Below are 27,264 nucleotides of genomic sequence, written 5' to 3'. Positions count from 1 at the left end.
GTTCCCTTTGTAGGTGACCTGCGCTTTCTCTCTATTAAAGCTACCTTTAACATTTTTTCTTTCATTTCAACCTTGGAAAATCCGATGACTACATGTCTTGGGGGTTGATCTTCTTGTGTAGAATCTTGCAGAGGTTCTCTGTATTTCCTGAATTTGACTGCTGGCCTCGCTATCAAGGTTGGGAAAATTTTCATGGATACTATCCTGAAGTAATTTTTCAAGTTGTTTGTTTTCTCCACATCCTTTTCAGGGATGCCAGTGATTCATAGATTTGACTTCTTTACACAATCCCACATTTCTCGAAGGTTTGTTCATTCCTTTTTCTTTATTTTTGTCAGTCTTATTTCAGAAAGCCAGCCTGATTCTTTCCTCAGCTTGATCTATTCTGTTAATACTTGTGATTGCATTGTGAAATGCTTAGCATGTTTTTTAGCCCTGTTAGATCCGTTAGGTTCTTTTTTATACTAGGTATTTCATTTATTAGCTCCTGTATTGTCCTATTGTGATTCTTAGTTTCCTTGGATTGGGTTTTGCCTGTCTCCTGAATCTCGATGATCTTTGTTCCTATCCATATTCTCTCTTTTTTTTTTCTTTTTTTTTTTTGAAACAGAGTCTTGCTCTTTCGCCCAGGCTGGAATACAATGGCACAATCTTTGCTCACTGTAACCTTCACCTCCTGGGTTCAAGTGATTCTCCTGCCTCATCCTCCTGAGTAGCTGGGATTACAGGTACCTGCCATCATGCCCAGCTGATTTTTGTATTTTTATTTTTGTAGAGATGGTGTTTCACTGTGTTGGCCAGGCTGGTCTTGAACTCCTGACCTCAGATGACCCTCCCTCCTCAGCCTCCCAAAGTGCTGGGATTACACGCCCTATTCATATTCTGAATTCTATTTCTCTCATTTCAGCCAGCTCAGCCTGGTTAAGAACCCTTATTAAAGAACTGATGTGGTCATTTTAAGACATATGACACTCTGGTCATTTGAGTTACTGGAGTTCTTGCGTTGGTTCTTTCTTTTCTCTGAGTGTGGGTGTTCCTTTAACTGCAGTGTAGTTTGAGTAATTAATAGACTTCTATTCTGGATGTTTTCATAGTACTGAAGGTTTGTGCAAGGTCTTTATTTGTTGCTGACTTCTTTTGTTTGATTTCATGGGGATGGGTATGTTAGTGATATGGTTTGGCTCTGTGTCCCCACCCAAATCTCACCTTGACTTGTAATCCCCATAATCCCCATGTGTCAAGGGTGGGACCAGGTGGAAGTAATTGGATCACAGGGGTGGTTTTCCCCATGCTGTTCTCGTGATAGTGAGTGAGTCTCATGAGACCTAATGGTTTTATAAGTGTCTGGCATTTCCCCTGCTGGCACTCACTCTGTCCTGCCACTCTGTGAAGAAGGTGCCTGTTTCTCCTTTGCCTTCCGCCATGATTGTAAGTTTCCTGAGGGCTCTCCAGCCATATGGAACTGTGAGTCAATTAAACCTCTTTCCTTTATAAGTTACCCTGTCTCGGGTATTTCTTCATAGCAGTGTGAGAACGGACTAATACAGCAGCGTATTTTTGTGTTGAAGCTTTGGGATGTGATCCAGTAGGTGGTGCTTAAGTGTATTGGTCAGTTGATAGCTTCTTCCTTGGTCGTGTGGTTTCCTCACAGTTGTAACCTTGCTCCCTCTCAATGCTGTCAAAGTGTGGGTTCCTCTCCCACTGCCTTTAGATTGTGGCTTGACGTTCCCAGGCTGCCCACTGCAGCTCTGGGGTGATGTTTCCTCCGCAACTTGGAGCCAGCAGAGGAAGGGACTTTAGCAGTGGCATCACAGGATGGAGGGTCTGTGCTGTGGGCCCAAGCTGGAGGTTCCCTGTCTGTTGATGAGCAGGGGGTGGGTGGGACCCATGGGAGACAGACTGGCCTTCTCTCCTTGGGTTGATTGCAGTTTGTCGAAGGTGTGGATAAGGCACTTTGGGTCTTCGTTTCTTTGTTAGCCTGAGGGTAGCAAGTACTGTTCTATGGCAGAGGTAGTGGTAGAGAGGCTTTTGGTTGCCCCTAGGGGCTCCACCTCCAAGAAATGTGAAGCCACTGTTACTGAGGGTGTTCAGCCACTGGGATGGGGCGGCCGCACTGCTGTCATGAGCTTGGGGTTCTGCTTGTTGGGGAGCGGGGAGTTGAAGGTGCGCAGGGAGGAGAGGTTGGTCTCCTCTCCATATGGTTGCTGTGATGTACTGTAAGTTTGAGTGTAGCCCTTAGGCTCTTTGTGTCCTCCCCTAGTCCAAGGGCAGGAAGGATAGCACTGTTACTGTGGCAGTGGCCAAGGGGCTGTCGTATGCCTTTGGGAGCCTCTTCCCAGGGAAACTCTGTGTCACTACCAGTGGGTATGCTCAGCCATGGCTGGAGTGACTGTTCTGCATTCATGAGCCATAGGCCCTGCCTAGTGAAGAATAGGGGTGGGGGATCCTAGAGAGGAGGGGCTGCACTCCTGTCTGTATGGTGGCTGTGGTGTGCTAAAAAATTACTAAAAAAAACCAGTTGATAGATTTTTAAGTACATATTATATTTTAAAAATTACATATTAAGATACATGAACTGACAAATTGAGTGTGTTATTTAATGTTCTTTTAGATACACATATAATAAACTATTATCTCAGAAGGGGTAGACATAAATCTTTGCCCGGGCTTGGTGGCTCACGCCTATAATCCCAGCATTTTGGGAGGCTGGGGCGGGCAGATCATGAGGTCAGGAGATCGAGACCATCCTAGCTAACACGGTGAAACCCCGTCTCTACTAAAAATACAAAAAAATTAGCTGGGCGTGGTGGCGGGTGCCTCTAGTCCCAGCTACTCGGGAGGCTGAGGCAGGAGAATGGCATGAACCCAGGAGGCAGAGCTTGCAGTGAACCAAACTGAGATTGCGCCACCGCACTCCAGCCTGGGCAACAGAGCAAGACTCTGTCTCAAAAAAAAAAAAAAAAAAAAAAACTTTTAGGCCAGACGTGGGGGCTCACCCCTGTAATCCCAGCACTTTGGGAGGCTGAGGTGGGCAGGTCACCTGAGATTAGGAGTTCAAGACCATCCTGGCCAGCATGGTAAAACCCCGTCTCTACAAAAATAGAAAAATTAGCCAGGCATGATGGCTGTATTGTCAGCTACTCGGGAGGCTGAGGTGGGAGAACCACTTGAACCTGGGAGGCGGAGATTGCAGTGAGCTGAGATCACACCATTGCACTCCAGCATGGGCAACAGAGTGAGACTCCTTCTCAAAAAAAAAAAAAAAAAAAGTCTTTATTTTTGTACTTCAGATAGTTTCAAAAACCTACAAAATACAGGGAGAGAGCTTCTTTTTAAATTTTAATTAAAAAAATGTTTTTAGAGGCAGGGTCTTGCTGTGTTTCCCAGGCTGCAGTGCAGTGGCATGATCATAGCTCACAGCAGCCTTGAACTCCTGGGCTCAAGCAGTCCTTCCACCTCAGCCTCCTGAGTGGCTGGGACTACAGGTGTGTGCCACCACACCTGGTTAGCTTTTTCATTTTTTGTAGAAATAGGGTCTTGCTGTGTTGCCCAGGCTGTTCTCAAACTTGTAAGCTCAAGCAGTCCTCTCATCTTGGTCCCCCGAAGTGCTGAGATTACAAGTGTGAGCCACTGCACTTGGCTGAGGAACTGCTTTAAAAATTAATTTTTGTGGGTACATAGTGGGTGTCTATGTTTATGGGGTACATGAGATACTTTGATACAGGCATGCAGTGTGTAATAACCACATCGTGGAAAATGGGGTATTCATCCCCTCGAACACTTATCCTTTGTATTATAATCTAGTTACACTCTTTTAGTTATTTGAAACTGTACAATTAAATTATAGCCAGCCTGTGGTGTTCCCCAGTACTAGGTCTTATTCATTCTTCCCATTTTTTTTGTATTTTTTATCCTTTTATTTGTTAATATTTATTTGTTATACTTTAAGTTCTGGGATACATGTGCACAATGTGCAGGTTTGTTACATAGGTATACATATGCCATGGTGGTTTGCTGCACCCATTCTTTCCATTTTTTTGTACCCATTAACTATCCCCACTTCCCCCCTACTACCCTGCTACCCTTACCAGACTTTGGTAACTATCCTTCTATTTTCTCTGAGTTCAATTGTTATGGTATTTAGCTACCACAAATAAGTGAGACCATGTGATGTTTGTCTTACTGTGTCTGGCTTATTTAATTTACGTAATGACCTCCAGTTCCATCCATATTAGTGCAAATGACAGGATCTCATTTTTTTTTTTTATGGCTGAATAGCAAGCACTTCATTGTGTATATGTACATTTTCTTTATCCATTCATCTGATGATGGCCACTTCCTTCCAAATCTTGGCTGTTTTGAACAGTGCTGCAACAAACATGAGAGTGCAGATCTCTTTGATATTCTGATTTCTTTTCTTTTGGGTATATACCCAGTAGTGGGTTTACTGGATCATATGATAGCTCTATTTTTGTTTTTTTAAGGAACCTCTAAACTGTTCTCCATATTGGTTATACTAATGTACATTTCCACCAACAGTGTACCAGGGTTCCATTTTTTTCCACATCCTCTCCATCTTTTGTTAATTGCCTGTGTTTTAGATAAAAACCATTTTAACTGGGGTGAGATGATAGCTCATTTTAATTTTCATTTGCATTTCTCTGATGATCAGTGATATTGAGCACCTTTTCATATGCCTGTTTGCCGTTTGTATGTCTTCTCTTGAGAAATGTTTATATTTTTTGCCCATTTTAAAGTTGGTTTATGAGATTTTTTCCTATTGAGTTGTTTTAGCTCCTTATGTATTCTGGTTATTAATCCCTTGTCAGATGGGTAGTTTGCAAATATTTTCTCCCATTCTGTTGTTTGTCCCTTCACTTTGTTGATTGTTTCCTTTGCTGTGCAGAAGTTTTTTTTTTAACTTGATGTGATCCCATTTGTCCATTTTTGCATTGTTGCCTGTGCTTATGGGGTATATTACTCAAGAAATTTTTGCCCAGACCAGTGTCCTGGAGATTTTCCCCAATGTTTTCTTGTAGCAGTTTCATAGTTTGAGGTCTTAGATTTAAGTCATTGATCCATTTTGATTTGAGGTTTGTATATGGTGAGAGAAAGTCAAATTTCATTCTTCTGCATACAGATATCCGGTTTTCCCAGCACCATTTATTGAAGAGACTGTCTTTTCCCCAGTACATGTTCCTGGCACCTTTGCTGAAAATGAATTCACTGTAGGTGTATGGATTTTTTTTTCTGGGTTCTTTATTATGTTCCATTGATCTGTGTGTCTGTTTTTATGCCAGTACCATGCTGTTTGAGTTACTATAGTTCTTTAGTATAACTTTAAGTCAGGTAATGTGATTCCTCCAGTTTTGTTCTTTTCGCTCAGGATAACCTTGGGTATTCTAGGTTTTTTGTGGTTCTGTATATATTTTAGGATTTTTTTTTCTATTTCTGTGAAGAATGTCATTGGTATTTTGAAGGGATTGTATTGAATCTATAGATTGCTTTGGATAGTATGGACGTTTTAATAACATTCATTCTTCCAGTTCATGGACATGGAATATCTTTCTATTTTTTGGTGTCTTCTTGAATTTCTTTTATCAGTGTATTCATTGTAGAGATCTGTCACTTCTTTGGTTAATTCCTAGGTATTTAATTTTATTTGTGTCTACTGTAAATGGAATTACCTTTTTTTTTTCAGATTGTTCACTGTTAGCATGTAGAAATGCAACTGGTTTTTGTATGTTGATTTTGTATCCTGCAACTTTACTGAATTTGTTTATCAGTTCTAATAGTTTTTGGTGGAGTCTTTAGGTTTTTCTAAATATAAGATCATATTATCTGCAAACAAGGATAATTTGACTTCTTCCTTTCCAATTATTTCGTTCTCATGTCTGATGCTCTAAGTAGGACTTCCAGTATGTGCTGTTTTGAATAACAGTGGTGAAAGCAGGTATCCTTTTCATGTTCTAGATCTTAAAGGAAAGGCTTTCAGTTTTTCCACATTCAGTATGATACCAGCTGTGTGTCTGTCACGTATGTCTTTTATTATGTTGAGGTATGTTCCTTCTATGCCCAGTAGCTGAGGGTTTTTATCATGAAGGGATGTTGAATTTTGTTAAATGCTTTTTCAGCATGCATTGGAATGATTGTGTGATTTTTATTCATTTTGTTCTATGATGTCACACTGATTGATTTGCATATTCTTAAACCATCCATGCATCCCTGGGATAAGTCACACTTGGTTATGATGAATGATCTTTTTAATGTAATGTTGAAAATGTTGAACATGTTCAGTTTGCTAGTATTTTGTTGAAGATTTTTGCATCAATGTTCATCAAAGATAGTGGCCTGTATTTTTGTTTTTTTTGATGTGTCTTTGTCTGATTTTGGTATCAGAATAATACTGGCCTCATAGAATGATTTTGGAAGTATTCCCTCCTCCTCTGTTTTTGGAATAGTTTGAGTAGGATTGATACTAGTTCTTTTTTAAATGTTTGGTAAAATTTAGCAGTGAAGCCTTCAGGGCCTGAGCTTTTCTTTACTGGAAGACTTTTTATTATGGCTTTGATCTTGTTACTTGTTATTGGTCTGTGCAGGGTTTGGATTTCTTTATGGTTCAATCTTGATAGGTGGTATGTGTCTTGGAATTTATCCATTCTCTCTAGATATTCCAATTTATTGGCATATAGTTTCTCATAGTAGCCACAAACTATCCTTTGAATTTCTGTGGTATCAGTTGTAATGTCTCCTTTTTCATCTCTAATTTTATTTATTTGGGTCTTCTCTCTTTTCTTGGAGAGCTTCTTAATCTGAGGTTGAAGATGGAGTCTGTGAACATGAAGAAAATATATGTTGAATGTAATACACGTGCATTTTTTTGGGGATAGGTCCATAGGTTTTCTCAGATTCTCAGGGGAGGCGATGAGCCTCTCAGAGAGGGATGAGTCAGAAGTCTCAGTTTCTTCCTCCCTCTTTCCCTGGCCTGCCTTTTTTTTTTTTTTCCTCTGTCTGTCTTTTTCTCTCAAAAGTCCTTGATTAAAACACTATTACCTCATGGAATCCAATTGTGTGTAACTTCTCTTGCAAGTTTAGATTGTTTTGTCATCGATTGAGTGCCTTGGGAAGCAGTTAGACATAGTAAGCCATAGTGGTAGTATAGTTACCTGATTAAGAATTCTGGCTTCGTCACTTAAGTTAATGTGAGGCTTGGGGATATAATTTAATTTAGCTAAACCTGTTTCCTCCTCTGTAAAATGGAGATAATATTAGTACTGGTAATATAAAATTGCTTCAACGATTAAATGAAGTATATGTAAATCACTTGGTGCAATGCTTGGCACATAGCAAGTATATCATGAATGTTAGATGCTGGTACAATTGTTATTATCACTGCTATTCTTTTTGTCGTCGTAAGTAGAGCCCTATATTTTAAAACTCTCTACTAGTTAACCAGCCTCTATGATTTTTTTTTTTTTTTTTTTTTTGGCCAGGCACGGTGACTCATGTCTTTATTTTTATTTTTATTTTTTTTTGTTTGTTTGTTTTTTTAATTTATGAAGTATTTATTGATCATTCTTGGGTGTTTCTCGGAGAGGGGGATATGGGAGGGTCATAGGATAATAGTGGAGAGAAGGTCAGGAGATAAACACATGAACAAAGGTCTCTCGTTTTCCTAGGCAGAGGACCCTGTGGCCTTCTGCAGTGTTTGTGCCCCTGGGTACTTGAGATTAGGGAGTGGTGATGACTCTTAAAGAGCATGCTGCCTTCAAGCATCTGTTTAACAAAGCACATCTTGCACCGCCCTTAATCCATTTAACCCTGAGTTGACACAGCATAAGTTTCAGAGAGCATGGGGCTGGGGGAAAGGCCATAGATCAACAGCATCCCAAGGCAGAAGAATTTCTCCTAGTCAGAACAAAATGGAGTCTCCTATGCCCACACCTTTCTACACAGACACAGCAACAATCTGATCTCTCCTTCCTTTCCCCACACTTCCCGCCCCCCTTCCTTTCAACAAAACCGCCATTGTCCTCATGGCCCGCTCCCGATGGTCGCTGTCTCTTCCGAGCTGTTGGGTACACCTCCCAGACAGGGCAGCCGGGCAGAGGCGCTCCTCACCTCCCAGACAGGGCGCCTGGGCGAGATTTAAGGTCTCACTGTGTTGCCCTGGTCTGTTCTCAAACTGCTGGGCTCAAGTGATACTCCTGCCTCAGCCTCCTGAGTGGTTAGGACTACATGTGTATAATACTGTGCCTGGCTAGCCTCTGTTATTTGATGTGTCTTTTCTACCTTTCTTCACAAAGTTGGCAATTATTGCCATTAGTTTATGCACATTTTTTCTATAAGCATATTTTTTCTTCTTTTTGTCTTTCTTATGATAATCATACCTTACATTATTTGGACACTTACTGTTTGCTAGATGCATGTCAAACGCTCTGTGAACGTTGGAGCAGAAATTGAAAGATTGAGTTCTAGTTTCAGTTCTGTCATTCTTTTGACTTTGTCAAGAAATTCAGTCTGAGCCTCAGTTTTGTCATCTAAAAAATAGGAATAGTAATATTTGTCCTGTCTTTACAGCTTGTTGTGATGATTAAATGATAACTATGTTTTCAAAAACCCTTTATAAAATATGTTTTCTCCCCTTCTGGAATCTTTGTAAATAAAAGCCTTGGATAGAGCAGTCACACATAATGATAGAAACAGCTTAACCCCAAAGCATTATTGCCCGTTGTACATTATAAGCAAGGATGGTAAAATATTTGAATGATATACTTTATGATTTTAATTACTTATGATTATGAATGCTATATATATATACCACATTTTATGGATGTGTGATAAATTCATAAACAGGTGGGGATGAATGGCAGTAGTTTTGATAATTTCATAAGATTAGAGTCTGGATTCACAGGAAGCTGCTAGTCCTTTGCTGATCAATGTAGAAAAAAACTTTGGGAAGGAAGTATAATTCAGGAAACTTCCTAAGTTAATTTTAACTGTGAATGGTATATAGAAAGAAATGAGGTGGTCTGGAATATCTGGTAAAGAGCTATCAGCACTGAACCTTGGCCAGCAGTCTAATGGTAAGCCAGCAGTGTAATTGTAGAGCTGTAACTAGAAGATGGTCTCCTGTGGCAATGTGACCTTGAACAACTCAGCCTCTGAACCTCAATTTATTAATCTGTAAAGTGGAGGTAATAATACATACCTTAAGAAGTGTATGAAGAGGGTCAAGAGATATGTTAAGTTGATTTATAATATACATTTGTTCCTCAGTATCCATGGGGGATTGGTTTCATGATCTCTATATTAGTCCGTTTTCATACTGCTGTAAAGAACTGCCTGAGACTGGGTAATTTATAAAGGAAAGAGGTTTAATTGACTCACAGTTCAGCATGGTTGCAGAGGCCTCAGGAAACTCATACAATCATGGCAGAAGGCGAAGAGGAACCAAGGCACCTTCTTCACAAGGTGGCAGGAAGAACTGCCCAGCGAAGCAAGGAAGATCACCTTATAAAACCATCAGATCTTGTGAGAACTTACTATCATGAGAACAGCATGGGGGAAACTGCCCCCATGATTCAGTTACCTCCATCTGGTCTCTCCCTTTACATGTGGGGATTATGGAGATTATAATTCAAGATGAGATTTGGGTGGGGACAGAAAGCCTAACCATATCAGTCTCCCATGGATATCAGAATCTTTGGATGTTCAAGTCCCTTATATAAAATGGTGTAGTATTTGCATATAACCTATGCATATCCTCCCATAGACTTTAATCTTTAGATTGCTTATAATACCTAATGCAATGTAAATGTTATGTAAATAGTTGTTATACTGTATTGTTTAGAGAATAATGATAGGAAAAAAGTCCATACATGTTCAGTACAGATGCTTTTTATTTCTGGAGTAGTTTTGATTTGTAGTTGATTGAATCTTTATAAAAAATCCAAGCCCTGGAAGCCCTTTTATTTATTTATTTTCATGTTTTATTTTACTTCACCAGAGTACTGCAGTGGACTGTAAAATAACATCATCTATGACTGGAGATAAACACTTTGATAAAAGTCCCACTAAAACAAGGCACCCTCGGAAAATTGATCTAAGAGCTCGATACTGGGCATTTCTTTTTGACAATCTTCGCAGAGCAGTAGATGAAATCTATGTAACTTGCGAATCAGATCAGAGTGTGGTCGAATGTAAGGTAAGGTTTGCTTTGAGGCCTTGTAATCCATTTGAACTCAGATTCTTGAATTTTTGCTACATCTGACTTGATCTTTTTTTTTTCTTTGAGATGGAGTTTTGTTCTGTCACCCAGGCTGGAGTGTAGTGATGTGATCTTGGCTCATTACAATGTCTGCCTCCCAGGTTCAAGTGATTCTCCTGCCTTAGCCTCCTGAGTAGCTGGGATTACAGGCACATGCCACCACACCCGGCTAATTTTTGTATTTTTAGTAGAGACGGGGTTTTGCTGTGTTAGTCAAGCTGGTCTCGAACTCCTGACCTTAAGTGATCCACCCACCTCGGCCTCCCAAAGTGCTGGGATTATAGGCATGAGCCACTGTGCCTGCCCCTGACTGGATCATTTATCTCACTTTTTCTAGTTTTAATAAATTCTGTATGCTTTTCATTTAATTACCTCTTATGAAAAATTGTTCTTTTGGTCCATACACTAACATCAGCATTATGCTTCAGGTTTTCTTGATTTTGAAGATTTTTTTTTGGCATTACCTAATTATATATTTTATATTCTGTGAAGGATTTGGTAGAAAGCTGTCTTGATACATCGTTCTGGGCAGGGAATCAAAGGGTTGGATACACACTCAACATTATTTTAACATTCTTCTTATCTGTATTCTCCATTGGTGCTGTAGATGGCACTGGTGAGATTTCACATTCTTTGGTTTCATGTTTAATGTCTAATTGGACATTACTCCCTTTCCATTGAGATACTTATCACTCTTCTAATTCACTTTGGTCAGGGAAAAGTGAGATTGATGGCTAACCATAAACAATCCTGGGTGGGATTGGGATGTCATTGTAAGGTGTGTTTTCTAATTTTAAATAATCTTGTGTTTGTAGTAGGATATTAAAAAGACACATGGTATAGAGTGTCGCTATCTAAAAAGCCTGGCCTTTTAGTAAGTAGAGACTGTATACCATATTACTTTTTACTGAATAAAACTATTTTGAGGAAAACCAGAGTGATACATGTTTATAGAAATATTAAAGAGAGAACTTCTGTTTTTATGGTGAACATGGTTGAAAACCCTGGAATTCATTATTTAACCTTTGAAATATATGAGGGGTTAAAGAAGAGTTACATATTGAGACAGCAGCTATGTTTCCTCTTAAATTGGAAACAGCCAAAATTGGTTTTAGACTAACTTAAAAATATTAGTTGTCAAAAGCAGGTTTCAAAATGAACAGTAGTTGAAACCATCTAAATATATGTTGTGTTGTTGTTACACTTAAATGTTGTTACTATCAGCATGTAAAAACTTTTTTTTTCTCTTCTTTTTTTTTTTTTTTTTTTGAGGCAGGTCTTTTTCTGTCACCTAGGCCAGAATGTGTTGGTACAAACATGGCTTACGAAGCCTTGACCTTCTGGGCTCAAGCAATCCTCCTGCCTCAGCCTCCTGAGTAGCTGGGACCACAGGCATACGCCACCATGCCTGGCTAATTTTTAAAAAATTTTTGTAGCGATGAGGATGCATCATGTTGCCCAGGCTAGTCTTGAACTCTTGGGCTCAAGCGATCCTCCTACCTCAGCATTCCAAAGTGGTGGGATTATAGGTATGAGCCACCATGACCAGCCACTTTTTACGTTTAAAGAAGAATATTTTTAAGTAAAATCGTATTCTTGGAGTATAATGAGTCAGTATGTTGTGGTAGAAGACACTGCTGGACTTAGTTTTCTGTTATGCTTTGTAAACTGAGCATTTGGGCTTAGAGTATCTCTAGATTACCCCTAGAGATTAATCAAAGCAGCAGTTTGTTTTTTTTTTTTTGTTTAAAAATAAATGACTGATTGATGAACTCAAATTTGCTTAAAAATATATATACTTCTTTATAGTAAAGTGAGATTGACCAATTGCAATTATGTCTTTTTGTGATAAGCAGAAACTCTTGCACCTGTCTCTGACACGACTGTGTTTTAGGAAGCTAGAATTGGCCACAAGAAAGCGTGGCTTTTATTTCTGGTTCTGTCACTTATTCCAAGCTTTATAAAAGCTTACTAGCAATAGAATTTTTTTTTGTGTAAGTTGTAGATTAAAAGAATGGAGAAAGTTTTGACAAAGTGAGAGGAATAGAGATGTGTTTTCCATTCTTTGTCCTATGCCAATATGCTCAAAGGCTTATGCTGAGAAATCTAGGAGTTTAAAAGGTATTTTTATATTCTACTCTTCTCCTCATCCAAGACTTACAGGTGGTGATGTAAAAAGATACAATTTAACGTTTGGTCTAAGCACATGCTGGGTATATACTAACTAGTTTTCTTGTTTTATTTTGCTTTATTCTCATTATCAAAGCACTGCCATCCATGATCTCATTTGGTTAGTATCTTTATGAGATACATGACCCAATAACTTTTCCTCATTTTGTACATGGATTCAGCCATTGTTTTGTTAATGCATTGAAAGATTTTTTCCTATTTGTGATTTTTATCTTTTAGCCTTAGTTAAAATAATCACAGTTCAGTTCTGTGTCTCATATGTAAAATGCAGTTAATAACACATTATGTAATTCACATGGTAAGTATAGCATGATGTGAAAAGTATCTTTCCTGTTTGCCCAGGATTTCTGACTAGATGCTAACTTTGTAATCCAAAGAAGCTACATTCCTCATTTTTTGAGTTTGAAGATTGTGCCTGTTTATGACATTGGCTACTTTACTACATAAATTGCTAAAAACTGACGTTCCAGCAAAACTCTAAACATCATCCCTACACTTCCCTTGCTCTCTTACCAAGTAAGCTAGAGTGGGCTGGGGGAGTTGCTTTTTGGAGTGTGCTTAGTTAATGAAGTGGTGGCCATCTCCTCATTTGTTCTCACAAAATTTTGAGGTAAGGGTTGAAAGAGTTGGTTGTGAAATTTGTGGATGTGGCTGCCGGAAGGGGAGATTGGCATCTTCTTCTCTGGTTGAATGTTTGTTTTGTGGACTGATTTTGGCGTCTCTGGAATATGTTGAGAGAGTGTGGGGGAAAACGTGCTGGGAATACATTTTATTTTCCTTTCCTTGTTTCCCATTTCAATCTGGAGGGAACTAGATGTGTGTCTCTGGAGGCTTGGGGACACTTTTGGATATGGAGACTGGCACCTGCATCTGGCTTAGAGATTTCGTAGCACAATAGACTTGCTGGAGTAGCCTGTGCCAGCTGGGCTTGAAGGGACTCTAGGATAGTATGCCTTGAAAGGAGTTCTCAGTGATCAAGTAGAGAAGACCCGAGTATATCTAATGATCTATGTAAGGGAAGGAGCATAGGCATAGATGAAGGTATTAGAGTCATAGGAGCTTCCGCTGGGGACACTTGGCTAGGTGAGTATATGTAAAACTCTGATGGAGTTGGGCCCCAGTGTCTCTTATTCTCATATTTGTTTCCGTGCATACTCAATCTTTAGCTCCCACTTATAAGATAGAGCTTGGTACTTGGTTTTCTATTACTGCATTAGTTTGCTTAGGATAATGGCCTCCAGCTGCATCCGTGTTCCTGCAAAGCACATGATCTTGTTTTTTCCTATGTCTGCATAGTATTCCATGGTGTATATGTACCACATTTTCTTTATCCAGTCTACCATTGATGGGCATCTAGGTTGATTCCATGTCTTTGCTATTGTGGATAGTGCTGCAGTGAACATATGTGTGCATATATCTTTTTGGTAGAGCAGTTTATATTCCTTTGGGTATATACTCAATAATAGGATTGCTGGGTCAAATGGTAGTTCTGTTTTCAGTTCTTTGAGAAATCTCCAAACTGCTTTTTCCATGGTGGCAGAACAAATTTACATTCCCACCAGCAGTGTATAAGCATTCCCTTTTCTCTACAACTTTGCCGGCATCTGTTTTTGACTTTTAAATAATAGCCATTCTGTCTGGTATGATATGGGATCTCAGTGTGGTTTTGATTTGCATTTCTCTAATGATTAGTGATGTTGAGCATTTTTTCATATGCTTGTGTGTATATTCTTTTGACAATTGTCTGTTCGTGTACTTTGCCCAGTTTTAAATGGGGTTGTATAATTTTTCTGACTGATGTGAGATGGTATCTCATTGTAGTTTTGTATTGCATTTGTCTGATGATTAGTCATGTTGAGCATTTGATATGGTTTGGCTCTGTCCCCACCCAAATCTCATCTTGAATTGTAGTTCCCATAATCTCCACATATCGTGGAGGTAATTTCATCATGGAAGTGGTTACCCTCATTCTGTTCTCGTGATAGTGAGTGAGTTCTCATGAGATCTGATGGTTTTATAAGGGGCTTTTCTCCCTTCTTGCTCCGCACTTCTCCTTGCTGCTGCCACATGGAAGAAGGACGTGTTTACTTCCCCTTCCACCATGATCATAAGTTTCCTGAGGCCTCCCCAGTTATGCTGAACTGAGTCAGCTAAACCTCTTTCCTTTATAAATTACCCAGTCTCAAGTACGTCTTTGTTAGTAGTGTGAGAGCAGACTAATATAGCATTTTTTATATGCTTGTTGGCTGTATTATGTCTTTGTTTGAGAAGTGTCTGTTCATGTCCTTTGCCCATTTTTTAATTGGGGCTGTTTGTTTTTTGCTTGTTGATTTAAATTCTTTATAGATTCTAGATATTGGACCTTTGTCTGATGCATAGTTTGTGAATATTTTCTCCCATTTTGTGGGTTGTCCGTTTACTTTGTTAATTGTTTCTTTTGCTGTACAGAAGATGTTTAGTTTAATTATGTCCCACTTGTCTATTTTTGTTTTTGTTGCAATTGCTTTTGGGGATTTTGTTATGAAATTGTCGCCAAGACATATATCCAGAATGATATCTTCTAGGTTTTCTTCTATGGTTTTTATAATTTGAGGCTTTACCATTACTTTTCTTTCTTTCTTTCTTTTTTTTTGAGATGGAGTCTCTCTCTGTTGCCCAGGCTGGAGTGCAGTGGCGAGATCTCGGCTCACTGCAAGCTCTGCCTCCTGGGTTCACGCCATTCTCCTGCCTCAGCCTCCCGAGTAGCTGGGACTACAGGTGCCTGCCACCACGCCCGGCTAATTTTTTGTATTTTTTAGTAGAGACGGGGTTTCACCTTGCTAGCCAGTATGGTCTCAATCTCCTGACCTCGTGATCCGCCCGCCTCAGCCTCCCAAAGTGCTGGGATTTACAGGTGTGAGGCACCGTGCCCAGCCTACAATTAGTTTTTAAATCCATTTTGAGTTGATGTTTATATATGGTGAAAGGAAGTGGTCCAGTTTCAGTCTTCCGCATATGGCTAGCTAGTTATCCCAACACCATTTATTGAATAAGGAATCCTTTATTCATTGCTTGTTATTGTTGACTTTTCGAAGATATGATGCTTGTAGGTGTGTGGCTTTATTTCTGGGTTCCCTAACTAGTTTCATTGTTCTATGTATCTGATTTTTGTAGCATGCTATTTTGGTTACTGTAGCCTTGTAGTATGGTTTGAAGTGGAGTAGTGTTCTGCCTCCAGCTTTGTTCTTTTTGCTTACGATTGCTTTGGCTATTGGGGCTCTTTTTTGGTTTCACATGAAGTTTAGAATAGTTTTTTTAAATTCTGTGAAAAATGACATTGGTAGTTAGAAACTGGCATTGGTAGTTGGTAGTTTGGAATTGGTAGTTGGTAGTTTGGCATTGAATCTGTAAATTGCTTTGGGCAGTATAGCAATTTTAACAGTATTGATTCTTCCTATCCATGAGCATGGAATATGTTTCCATTTGTTTGTGTCATCTCTGATTTCTTTCAGCATTGTTTTGTAATTCTCATTGTAGGGGTCTTTCACCTCCCTGGTGAAATTTATTTCTAGATTTTTTTTTTTTTTTTGTGGCTAATGTGAATGGGATTGTGTTCTTGATTTGGTTCTCAGGTTGAACGTTACTGGTGTATAGAAATGCTACTGATTTTTGTACATTGATTTTGTATCCTGAAACTTAAGTTATCAGTTCTAGGAGCCTTTGGACAGAGACTATAAGGTTTTCTAGGTATAGAATCATATTGTCTGCAGAGACAGCTTGACTTCCTGTCTTCCTATTTGGATGCCTTTTATTTTATTCTCTCACCTGATTGTTCTGGCTAGGATTTCCACTACTGCATTGAATAGGAGTGGTGAGGTGGTAATCTTTGTCTTGTTCTGGTTTTCAAAGGGAATAGTTTCAGCATTTGCCCATTCAGTATGATGTTAGCTATGAGAGTGTCGTAGATGGCTCTTATTATTTTCAGTTATGTTATCTTTATACCTAGTTTATTGAGGGTTTTTAACATGAAGTGATGTTGAATTTTATTGAAAGCCTTTTCTGTGTCTGTTGAGATGCTCATGTGGTTTTTGTTTTTAGTTCTGTTTATGTGGTGGATCACATTTATTGATTTGCATGTGTGAACCAACCTTACATCTCAGAAATAAAGCCTACTTGATCATGGTTAATTAATTTTTTGATGTGCTGCTTGATTCTGTTTGCTAGTATATTGTTGAGTTTTGTTTTTCTTTTTTTTTTTTTTAATCTGTGTTCATCAGCGATATTGGCCTGAGCTTTTCTGGTTTAATTTATTCCTAGACATTTTATTTTTTGTGTGTGTGTGGCTATTGTGAATGGGATTGTGTTCTCGATTTGGTTCACAGGTTGGATGTTATTGGTGTATAGAAGTGCTACTGATTTTTGTATATCGATTTTGTATTCTGAAACTTTACTGAAGTTGTTTATCAGTTCTAGGAGCCTTTGGATGTTGCGTCTCTGCCAACATCCAATTTTTGGGAACAATTTTAGTAGAATTCTTATTAGCTCTTCTTTGTATATCTGATGGAATTCAGCTGTGAATCTGTCTGGTTCAGGGGTTTTTTTGGTTTTTAGGTTTTTTCTTAATGATTCCATTTCAGAACTCATTATTGGTTTGTTCAGGATTTCAGTTTCTTTTGGGTTCAATCTTGGGAGGTTGTATGTTTCCAGAAATTTATCTGTTTCTTTTAGGTTTTCCAGTTGGTACACACAGAGGTGTCTCTAATAGTCTCTGAGGGTTTTTTGTATTTCTGTGGGATTGGTGGTAATGTGAACTTTGTCATTGCCAATTGTGTTTATTTGGATTTTTTTTTCTTTATTAATCTAGCTAGCTGTCTATCAACTTTATTTTTTTCTAAGAACCAACTTTTCTTTGTTGATATTTTGTATGGATTTTCATGTCTCAATGTTGTTCAGTTCAGCTCTTCCTTATTAGTATGGTGGTGAGTATCCTTGCCCGTCAGTGTTGTTCAGTTCAGCTCAGAGTTTGGTTATTTATTTTCTTTTGCTAGCTTTGGGGTTGGTTTGCCCTTGTTTTTTTTCTTTGACTTCCTCTAGGTATGATGTTAAGTTGTTAATTTTAGATCTTTCTAACTTCTTGATGTGTGCATTTAGTGCTATAAACTTCCTCTCACCATTGCTGTAGCTGTGTCCAAGAGATTCTCTTATGTTGTTTGTTTTTATTAGTTTCAAAGAATTTTTTGATTTCTATCTTAATTTCATTGCTTATCCAAAAGTGATTCATGAGCAGGTTGCTTAATTTCCATGTAATTGTATGTTTTTGAGAGATCTTATTATAGATTTCTGTTTTTATTGCACTGTGGTCTGAGGATGTAGTTTGTATGATTTCACTTTGAATTTGTTGAGAATTGCTTTATGGCTGAGTGTGTGGTTCATCTTAGAGTATGTGCTGTGTGCAAATGAGAAGAATTTATATTCATTTATCATTGGGTGGAGTATTCTGTAGATACCTGTTAAGTCCATTTGATCAAGTGTCAATTTAGGTCCTTAATATCTTTGTTAATTTTCTGCCTTGATCGGTCTAACACTGTCAGTGGGGTGTTGAAATCTCCTGTTGTTGTGTGTGGTTGTCTAAGTCTCTTCATAGGTCTCTAAGAACTTATGTCATGAATCTAGGTGCTGTAATGTTGGGTACATGTATAAGATAGTTAAATCTTCTTGTTGAATTGAACCCTTTATCAATATGTAATACTCTTCTTTGTCCTTTTTGATCATTGTTGGTTGAAAATCTGTTTTGTCTGAAATAACAGCAACCCCTGCTTTTTTTGTTTTGTTTGCTTGATAAATCTTTCTGCATCCCTTTACTTTGAGTCTGTGGTTGTCGTTGCATGTGAGATGCGTCTTTTGAAGGCAGCCTACAGTTGGGTCTTGCTTCTTTATCCAGCTCACCACTCTGTGCCTTTTAAGTGGAATGTTTAGCCCATTTATATTCAAGGTCAATATTGATATGTGATGCATTAATCCTATCATGCATGTTGTTAGCTGGTTGATTCTTATGTCGACTTGATTGTATAGTTGCTTTATCGTGTAGTGGGCTCTTACGGTGGCACGTAGTGTTTTTTCATTTTCATGTTTAGCACTCCCTTAGGGATCTCTTTTAAGGCAGGTCTGATGGTAACGAATTCCCTTAGCATTTGTTTGTGTCAAAAGGATTTTATTTCTCCTTTGCTTATGAAGCTTAGTTTGGCTGGATATGAAATTCTTGGTTGGAATTTATTTTCATTAAGGATACTGAATATAAGCTCCCAATCTCTTCTGGCTTGTAGGGTTTCTGCTGAAAGGTCTGCTGTAAGCCTGATGAGTTTCCCTTTGTAGGTGACTTGCCCCTTCTCTCTAGCTGCCTTTAAGGTTTTTTCTTTTGTATTGACTTTGGAGAATCTGATAATTATGTGTCTGGGGGATGGTTGTCTTATATAGTATCTTGCGGTTGTTCCCTGAATTTCCATGTTGATGTGTCTAGTGAGGTCGGGGAAATTTTCATGGATAATTTCTGCGTATTAGTTCATTCTTACACTGCTATGAAAAAATACCTGAGACTTGGTAATTTATAAAGAAAAGAGATTTAATTGGCTAATGGTTCCACAGGCCGTACAGGAAGCATGCAGCATCTGCTTCTGGGGAGGCCTCAGGGAGCTTTTACTCATGGCAGAAGGCAAAACGGGAGCAGCAGCCATCTTACATGGCAGGAGCAGGACCAAGAGCGAGGGGGAGGTGCCACACACTTTAAACAACCAGATCTTGTGAGAACTCTGTCATAAGGACAGCACCAAAGGGGTGGTGCTAAGCCGTTCATAAAGGATTCACCCTCATGATTCAGTCACCTCCCACTAGGCCCTCCAGTACTGGGGATTACAGTTGAACTTGAGATTTGGGAGGAGACACCGATCCAACCGTATAATTCCTCAAATATGTTTTCCAAATTGCTTGCTGTATCTCTGACTCGTTCAGGAATGCCAGTGTGTTAGAGGTTTGTTCTCTTTACATAATCACATATTTCTCAGAGGTTTTGTTCATTTTTTAAAATTCCTTTTTCTTTATATGCTTGCATTGATTTGATTTGAAAGAGCAGTCTTTGAGCTCTGAGATTCTTTTCTCAGGTTCATGTATTCTCTTATTAATGCTTCCAGTTGTATTGTGAAATTCCTGTAGTGAATTTTTCATTTCCAGAAGTTCAGTTTGGTTCTTTCTTAAAATGGCTATGTTGTCTTTCAATTCATAGATGGTGTCACTGTTTACCTTGCATTGGTTTTCAGCCTTCTCCTATATCTTGTGGAATTTCCTTCCCATCCAGATTCTGAATTGTAGGTCTTTCATTTCAGCCATCTCAGTCTGGTTAAGAACCATTGCTGAGGAGCTAGTGCAGTTATTTGGAGATAAGAAGATACTCTGGTTTGAGAATTGCCAGAATTTTTGTGCTGGCTGTGTGTGGTGATGTTCTTTTAATTTTTGAAGTTGCTGTTCTTTGGATAGAGCCTTTTGCTTTTATATTCTTTGATGCCCTTGAGGGTTTGACTGTGGTATAATTTGGCTTAGTCAGTTGGCTTCATTTCTGAATGCTTTCAGGCCACCAAGCCTCAGCACAGCACTCCTGTGCTGTGGGCTCTAACCCTGGGGGGGCTGGAACTAGGCCTGCAGCTTTGTTCTGTGGCCCCTAGAGGTCAAGCAGCTGCTGCACTTGAGGGATAGAGGTACTCCCAGTCAGCTGACAACCACATTCTGACAGGCTGCTGGCAAATATGCTCCGGTGGGGTGATGGAAGGGGTCATGGGAGAATATGCTGTGGTGGTGGTGCGGGGGCATTGTGGGTGAGTGTGTACCAGTGCGGTGGTGGGGCAACCACAGGTGATTGCGCGCTAGTAGGGTGGTGGGGGATGCTGTAGGTGAGTACTCACCAATGGGGTGATTGATGGGGAGGGGTTGGTGTACACCAACAGGACAATGAGGGCCCTGTGGATGTGCATAGTGGTGGTGGGTCCTCATGCACGTGCATGCTGACAAGGGGATGTTGTGGGTGTGTGTGTGCTGGCAGGGTCCTGTCTACAAAAGCACTCCTATGGGCGGGTGGGGGCTGGGAAAGAGTTATGGTAGTGGCCACTGACAAGCATTTCAGTGGGACCACTGTGGCTGTGTTGCGAGTGTGTGTGGCCAGGGAGGGACCCTGGAAGAGGCCAGCAAATGGGAGCATTTAGATCAGACTGGCCCTGTACTGCAGGCAAGACAGCCCTGCTTTCTCCTGGTCTGGCATCTAAGAAAGTCCAAACCCCTACCTATAGGAGTATGGCAAGCCCTGGGGAATGGGAGCCCATGGCCATGCTCCATAGTGGCTGTCCCCACGCCTAACCCTTTGGGCTCCATGCAGTTTGGAGTTCTTTCTCTGCCAACTCCTCAGGCAGTTCTCCCTGCCATCTCAAGTGCCTGTGGAGGTCATGAGGGGCTCCTGCAGGTCTGTGGTGAGGATGGACCACTCCATGCCTGTTTTACTCACCCCTTCCATAGGAACCACTTTGGGCCAGGAACGGGTCATGGTGCTTGGCAGCCCTGTTTAGGGTTCCCACCTTCCTTCCCATTCGGCCCCAGGGTCTGTCTTCTCCCTCTATCCACTCTCAATGCCTTCTTTACAAAGATCTGCTTGGAGTGTGGTAGTCTACTTGATGTTTTCATCTTTCTTGGTGGGTGAAGCTCTTCTTCCTGGCTACGTCTAGTTGGCCATTTTGGCTCTTCTCTCTCACAACATTTTAAACTGGTAAAACTAAGTTCATGATCTCTCCTTCCCACCTCAAACCTGATGTGTTTCTCTTCCTTGAATGACACATACTACTTTTACCCCCAGGTGTTTGTGCTTGAGACCTGGGAGACATCCTTGGTTCCTCCCCTCACCTCACAAAACCACTCAGTATCCAGTGGATTAATTCCTTTCAGAATTACCTCCTAAATCTTTCCAATCCATTCACATCTCTCACTCTACTGCTACCATCCTAGTCCAAGGTTTCATAAAATGCTTAGATTACAAGTGAAGCCTTCCAACAGGACTCCCTGCATCCTTCTAATTGATTCTCCACGCTGCAGGCAGATTGCTACTTAAAAAATGACAAATATATCTCTCTCATTACTTTGATTGTAGTTGTTCAAAGGTTTTTCTATACTCTGAGCATCAGAATCCTTAACATGGTGATGTTAAGGATCTTGAGTGACTTGATCTGTGAATTCTTCATTTCACACCACTTTTGTCCCCTCCCTTCTGCCTCATGTAAATCAGACTTCTTTGGTTCCATAACCATATCATGTCCTTGCATGTTTCCTGGCCTTTCCATGTTCTAATTTTTCTGCCCAGAACACTCTCCTCCTTCTTCTTGCCCAACACCTTCTTACTCATTTCTTTTACTTAACTCCTATTCATAATTGACATTTCAGCCTAAGTGTCACTTTCCCAGGGGAGCCTAACTTACGTTTCAGACTATGATATGCTCTTATAGCGTATATGCTTCTCTTTGGAAATATATATCACAGTTGAAATAATTATATATTTAGTTGTTTAATATCTGTCTCCCTTTCTAGACACTAAGCTCCATGAGGATAGAAACAACACTGTATTGTTTACCCCTCCATCTTTAGTACTTGGTACTGGCACTGGATCATAGGAAATGCCCACTAAATAGGTGTCGAACGGGTGTGTGAAGCCATGAGACTACATACACAGTTGCAGTGATGTTAGTCTTCATAGTTGTGTGATTCTTAATTCCTCCAGTGATCCTTAGCAGCCAGTCATATGCTAAAAATGTACAAAGATGGTGGGTATATGGATTAATCTTGGGCTAGTATTCTTCAAGCAGATGCATTGGAATTTCAACAGAGTAAAAAGAGTTGAAGAGGGTAAGAGAGTAGTTGGAGTAATGGGCCATGGAACCTAATCTGATGGGGAAGGAAATGATTATAAGAGAAGCTGATAGTGATGCTGAGTATTTACAAATACTCCTTGGACATGGAGGAGTGAGGAAGATGGATTCTCTGTAGATAGAAAGTGTTATTTATATTTTTGAAATTAATATTTAGATCCTCCAATACTAGTTTTCTTAATCTCCTTGATCTGTCAGATAGTGTATGTAGTCTTTTATCTCTCGTGCCCCCTCCCACCTTTCCCGAGTCCCCAGAATCCATTATATCATTCTTTATGCCATTGCACATCCTCATAGCTTAGCTTCCACTTACAAGTGAGAACATAAAATATTTGGTTTTCCATTTTTGAGTTGCTTCACTTAGAATAATGGCCTCCAACTCCATCCACGGTGCTGCAAAGGTCATTATTTCATTCTGTTTTATGGCTGAGTAGTATTTCATGGTGTATATATACCACATTTTTTTTTGGTCCACTTGTTGGTTGATGGATATTTAGGTTGGTTTCAAATTTTTGAAATTGTGAATTGTGCTGCTATAAACATGCGTGTGCTTGTGTCCTTTTCATACAAGGACTTCGTTTCCTTTGGGTAAATACCCAGTAGTGGGATTGCTGGATCATTTGATCCAGCCTGGCCCTTAAATGCTTTTCATTGTGAATTCTGTTTTGTCTGATATTAATGTTATAATCTTATTGTTTTGATTTGCCTGTTATACTTTAGCTCAGGAATTGAAATTTGTTACAGAGAACACGAGATTCAGGACAAGGATAGAAGGCTAAGAGTTCACCTGTGCATTTATGGGAGTTGGCTTCTGTTACCTCACCATTGTCTTACATTAATAGCCATCTTTTCTTCATCTGTATCTGTGTCTTTTCTTCTTAGCCTTATTCTGCATATTCCCTGTTGTGTTTCATGCATTATAGTCTTCACAGTAAAATTTTACTGTTTGATTGGTTAAATAATTAATTTCTCCTGTATATGTAACATTTACTAAAGCATTGTTTTATGAGTGTTTAAGTTGTAGAGATAGATAGCTGTCATTTTTTACTCTAACATGAGACTTTATTGACAATTTCTGGGTTGACAAATCTTTGTTCCTTGTATCTAGTTTTCATATACATTATCATCAACATGATAGAGCATTGATTTTTTTTCCTTTTGGGTATGTTGAATAATGGAATAACTTGAGACTGTAATTACCATATCATAACTACTGTCGGGTTAGTCAAATTTGACTTGTCTGGTTGTCTTAGTCTGTTTTCTATTGCTTATAACAGAATACTAGAAACTGGGTAATTTATAAAATATTTATATATTATATAAATATATAAAAATCTTATCTTTATAATTATAAAGATAAGAAATTTATTTCTCATAGTTATAGATGGGCTTTATCTGGTTTGGGCCTTCTTGCTGGTGGGGACTCTCTGCAGAGTCCCAAGATAACATAGGACATCACATGGTGAGGGGGCTGAGCCTACTAGCTCAGGCCTCTCTCCTCTTATAAATGCACCAGTCTCATTCCCATGCTAATTCATTAATCCATTAACCCATTAAACCTTTCATGAGAGCAGAGCCCTCATGGCCCAGTTATCTCTTAAAAGCCCTGCCTCTCAGTACTGCCACAATTGAGGATTGGATTTCAACATGAGTTTTTAAGGAGACAAATATTCAAACCGTAGCACTGGGATAAGTTCCTAGTTATGTTAGCCTAGTTTCTAGACCTAGGTATTATACCAATTTATACCATACTTCCATTTTCAACTATTTCTTCCTGATTTATTTTTGTTGATGGAACCACCATTCTTCTAGTCACCTGTGTTCTATATTTTGTTGACTACAAAGTTCCTATCCATTCATCTTTTGCATTTTTTTTCCATTCACAAACTCCTTCCCTCTTTCCTAGTGTCAAGATACTGCTTTTTGAAGACCCGTATTACTCTCTGATGAAGTATTCTTTTTGATATGTCCTACTCTAGTTTTTTTCTTTTTATAGTCCTTCATATTACTTTCCTGCTGTAAAACTTGTATCAATTCTATCTCTATAGTCTTCTGAATCCACAGTAGACTAATCATTTTGGCTTTTAAAACCTCCTACTGTATGGTCTTAGTTGACTTTTTTGGTTATGTTATTAGTGCTAAGCTGCCTGTATACTCACTACAGAAGAGCTTGAGAAAGCTGAGTCCTCAGGACCGAGTCCACAGGCTATGGGATTCCAAGTGGAGACGTATTTTTAAAAAATGAATTAGTGTCTCATTTGGGAACTGGTATAATGCAACAGGATGAAATAACCTCAGCCCTGAGATTTTGTTGGACTTAATCTCAGTAGCAGTCATCTGTAGCTTTTAGACAAAGAGAGGAAATGGAAAGAAAGAGAAATGGGATGTTGGGAAGTGGACATTTGTTGAAGTCAATTTGGTGGAAGAATAGTAACTGGAGGGTGAAATCCAGTTCCACCTTACTTTTTTTTGTCTAATTCATTACGATTTAGACACATTACAACTTAGCTTTGTCAGAAAAAAAAGAATGAAAATCATGTATGTGATTGGTAATAGAAACCAAAATAGAACAGAAAATGAAACTGAATAATAAATCATGAGATCTGAATGTGATCTTAAAAATCATATAATCTAGCCATTATCTTACTGATGGGAAGCTGTAAAACTAAATGATGTGTCAGAAATTACATAACGAGTTAGCCTCAGAGCTAAGGACTGGAAACACAAGTGGACTTATATTTTATTCAACCACATTTAATGAATATTACAACATGCACTGTTTTGGGTGAAGTATAACAAAAATGCCTTAGATCAAACACATCATGTTGATTTAAATGCCACAGTTTCTTCCTTTTATAATTTATTTAAAGGCTTTCTTTTAGGAGGGAACATCCATGCTTCTCCTTCTGTGGATGTCGCCTTGGGTTATTTATACTTTTTATTGAGATAATACCATTTTTTAATTAAAAATTCTTTTTTAACTATTTGAAATGATAGAAATTTTTCAGATAATGACTGCAACATAGAAAACAGATCTTTTTGTGGCCGGGCGCAGAGGCTCCCGCCTGTAATCCCAGCACTTTGGGAGGCCGAGCTGGGTGGATCACCTAAGGTCAGGAGTTTGAGGCCAGCCTGACCAATATGGTGAAACCCTGTTTCTACTAAAAATACAAAAATTAGCTGGGGGTGGTGGTGTGCAGCTATAGTCTCAGCTACTTGGGAGGCTGAGTCAGGAGAATTGCTTAAACCCAGGAGGGAGAGGTTGCAGTGAGACGAGATCACCCCACTGCACTCCAGCCTGGGCAATAGAGCGAGACTCCATCTCAAAAAAAGAAAAAAGAAAAAACAGATCTTCTTGGTGCCCAGACCACTAGGTGTAGTAGGAAAGGTTATAATTCTGTTTTTTTATTATTCTGGGTTATTGAAGTGATTTGAGATTTGATCACTGTGGAGAAAAGATAGTCAATTTATGATTTTGGAATAAATTTTGCTCCTCTGTGCATGTTTGTCTCAATGAAGGTAAATATTTTAAGAATAACATTTTTTTTGACTAATAACTTAGAAAGTGAGATGTGTTACTATGGACAAATATGGTTTGAAAGAGAAAGGACTTTCGTTTTTATAGCAGTTATGAACTTGAATATCCATTGACATTAGTTATTATACTTGATATGGCCCGTAGGAGGAGAGGTAACTTCTGGCTGTAGGATCATAGAAGAGTTTGTATATGTGATATTTGTGCTGGCTCTTAAAGGGAGAATAGGAGCTATCATCAGTTAATAGTCATGTTAGTGTGTCCTCTAAGCTAGTTGTGTGATTTAAAAAAAAAATCACCAAATTGTATTCAACCTTTGTGTTCATAAATGAAGAGTTGGACTAGATGAGGGCTGAAGATCCTTGAGGCTGAATAAAAGCATATAATTGGTATTGGGAGAATATTCCAGGCAAAATAAAGATCTTGAAGCAGTTGTTTGGCATTAACTGTGCAGGCATCTATGAGGGATTTGAATTTGGGTGTATTGATTTTGAGCCTTAAAACTTAGCATTTTTGTCTATTTATTCTTAGTGGCAGTAGGTCTCTGATTTTTCTTAGTGGGAAATACTATTAGAAGCATCTAGTCAAGCCAACTTGCAAGTGAGTTGAGTTAAAAATTGGTTAGGAATTGCAGTAAAATATTTGTGTCACTACCCAGGCAACTACAAATTTTATTTACCCACAAAGATGCAGGTAAGGATTAAATTATAAAGGAAAATGGCTTCCATTAGCAGATATTAATTTATAAGTTTTTGGTTGGTGAAGATATTAAGTATTCTTTTTCCAGATAGATTATATTAAAAATTTAGGAGAGATATTTAAAAAAAATGAGTGATTGAGAACCGAAGAAGATTGTGAATGATATTGACAGTTTTGCAAATGGTTTACTTGATGTTTTGCTTTTAGATGATTTCCCTGTTGAACTATTTATTCCAGTAGTAGCATTCAAAAAACTAGATAAGATGTTCTTTAAAAATAATGTTTTAAGAAACTTGTTTTCATTTTGGTAAAGCTCATTTTTTTTCATAAAGGTTCCCTTTTGTCACTGACTTCTCATGCAGTGCATGTTTCTAGCCCTTCATCACTATGGGAGTACTCCACTGTGCTAATTCCTGTAGCTGAATTGGAGGGCTGTATTGATGTCGTGGGCCCAAGGGCCTGTGCACTAGTATTGTGTGTCAGGAGGACAAAGGGATGGCACCAACTTTCCTGCTCTGTGCGCCAGTAACTAGAATTAATTACAAACCAATCGAATCCGTTGCAGCCAATTGGTAAACTAATTGGTAATTTTAGCTGTACATCTATATGGAGTGATCTGAATGCCTATAACGTTACTTTCA

General features: G+C 39.0%; 1 protein-coding gene across 9 annotated transcripts in view; it reads left to right on the top strand.

Moving 5' to 3' along the window:
• SCAPER (S-phase cyclin A associated protein in the ER) overlaps positions 1–27,264 on the top strand; it is a 552,312-nt gene that overhangs the window by 52,502 nt on the left and 472,546 nt on the right. For 7 of the 9 annotated variants that reach the window (XM_063652363.1, XM_054452429.2, XM_054452422.2 and 4 more), the window contains one exon: positions 10,010–10,207. The exons of 1 other annotated variant lie outside the window; for it this stretch is intronic. In XM_063652363.1, coding sequence (XP_063508433.1) covers positions 10,043–10,207 — 165 coding nt within the window. In that variant the 5' untranslated portion in view covers positions 10,010–10,042. Of the gene's footprint in view, positions 1–7,108; positions 7,141–10,009; positions 10,208–27,264 lie in introns of those variants that run through there. One more of the 9 variants, XM_054452426.2, reaches the window with a different exon arrangement.

The sequence above is a fragment of the Pongo pygmaeus genome, chromosome 16 (genome assembly GCF_028885625.2).
Source record: "Pongo pygmaeus isolate AG05252 chromosome 16, NHGRI_mPonPyg2-v2.0_pri, whole genome shotgun sequence".
NCBI classification, from domain to species: domain Eukaryota; kingdom Metazoa; phylum Chordata; class Mammalia; order Primates; family Hominidae; genus Pongo; species Pongo pygmaeus.
The sequence above is the reverse complement of the archived record's forward strand: the minus strand, read 5'-3'. Positions and strand labels throughout refer to the sequence as shown.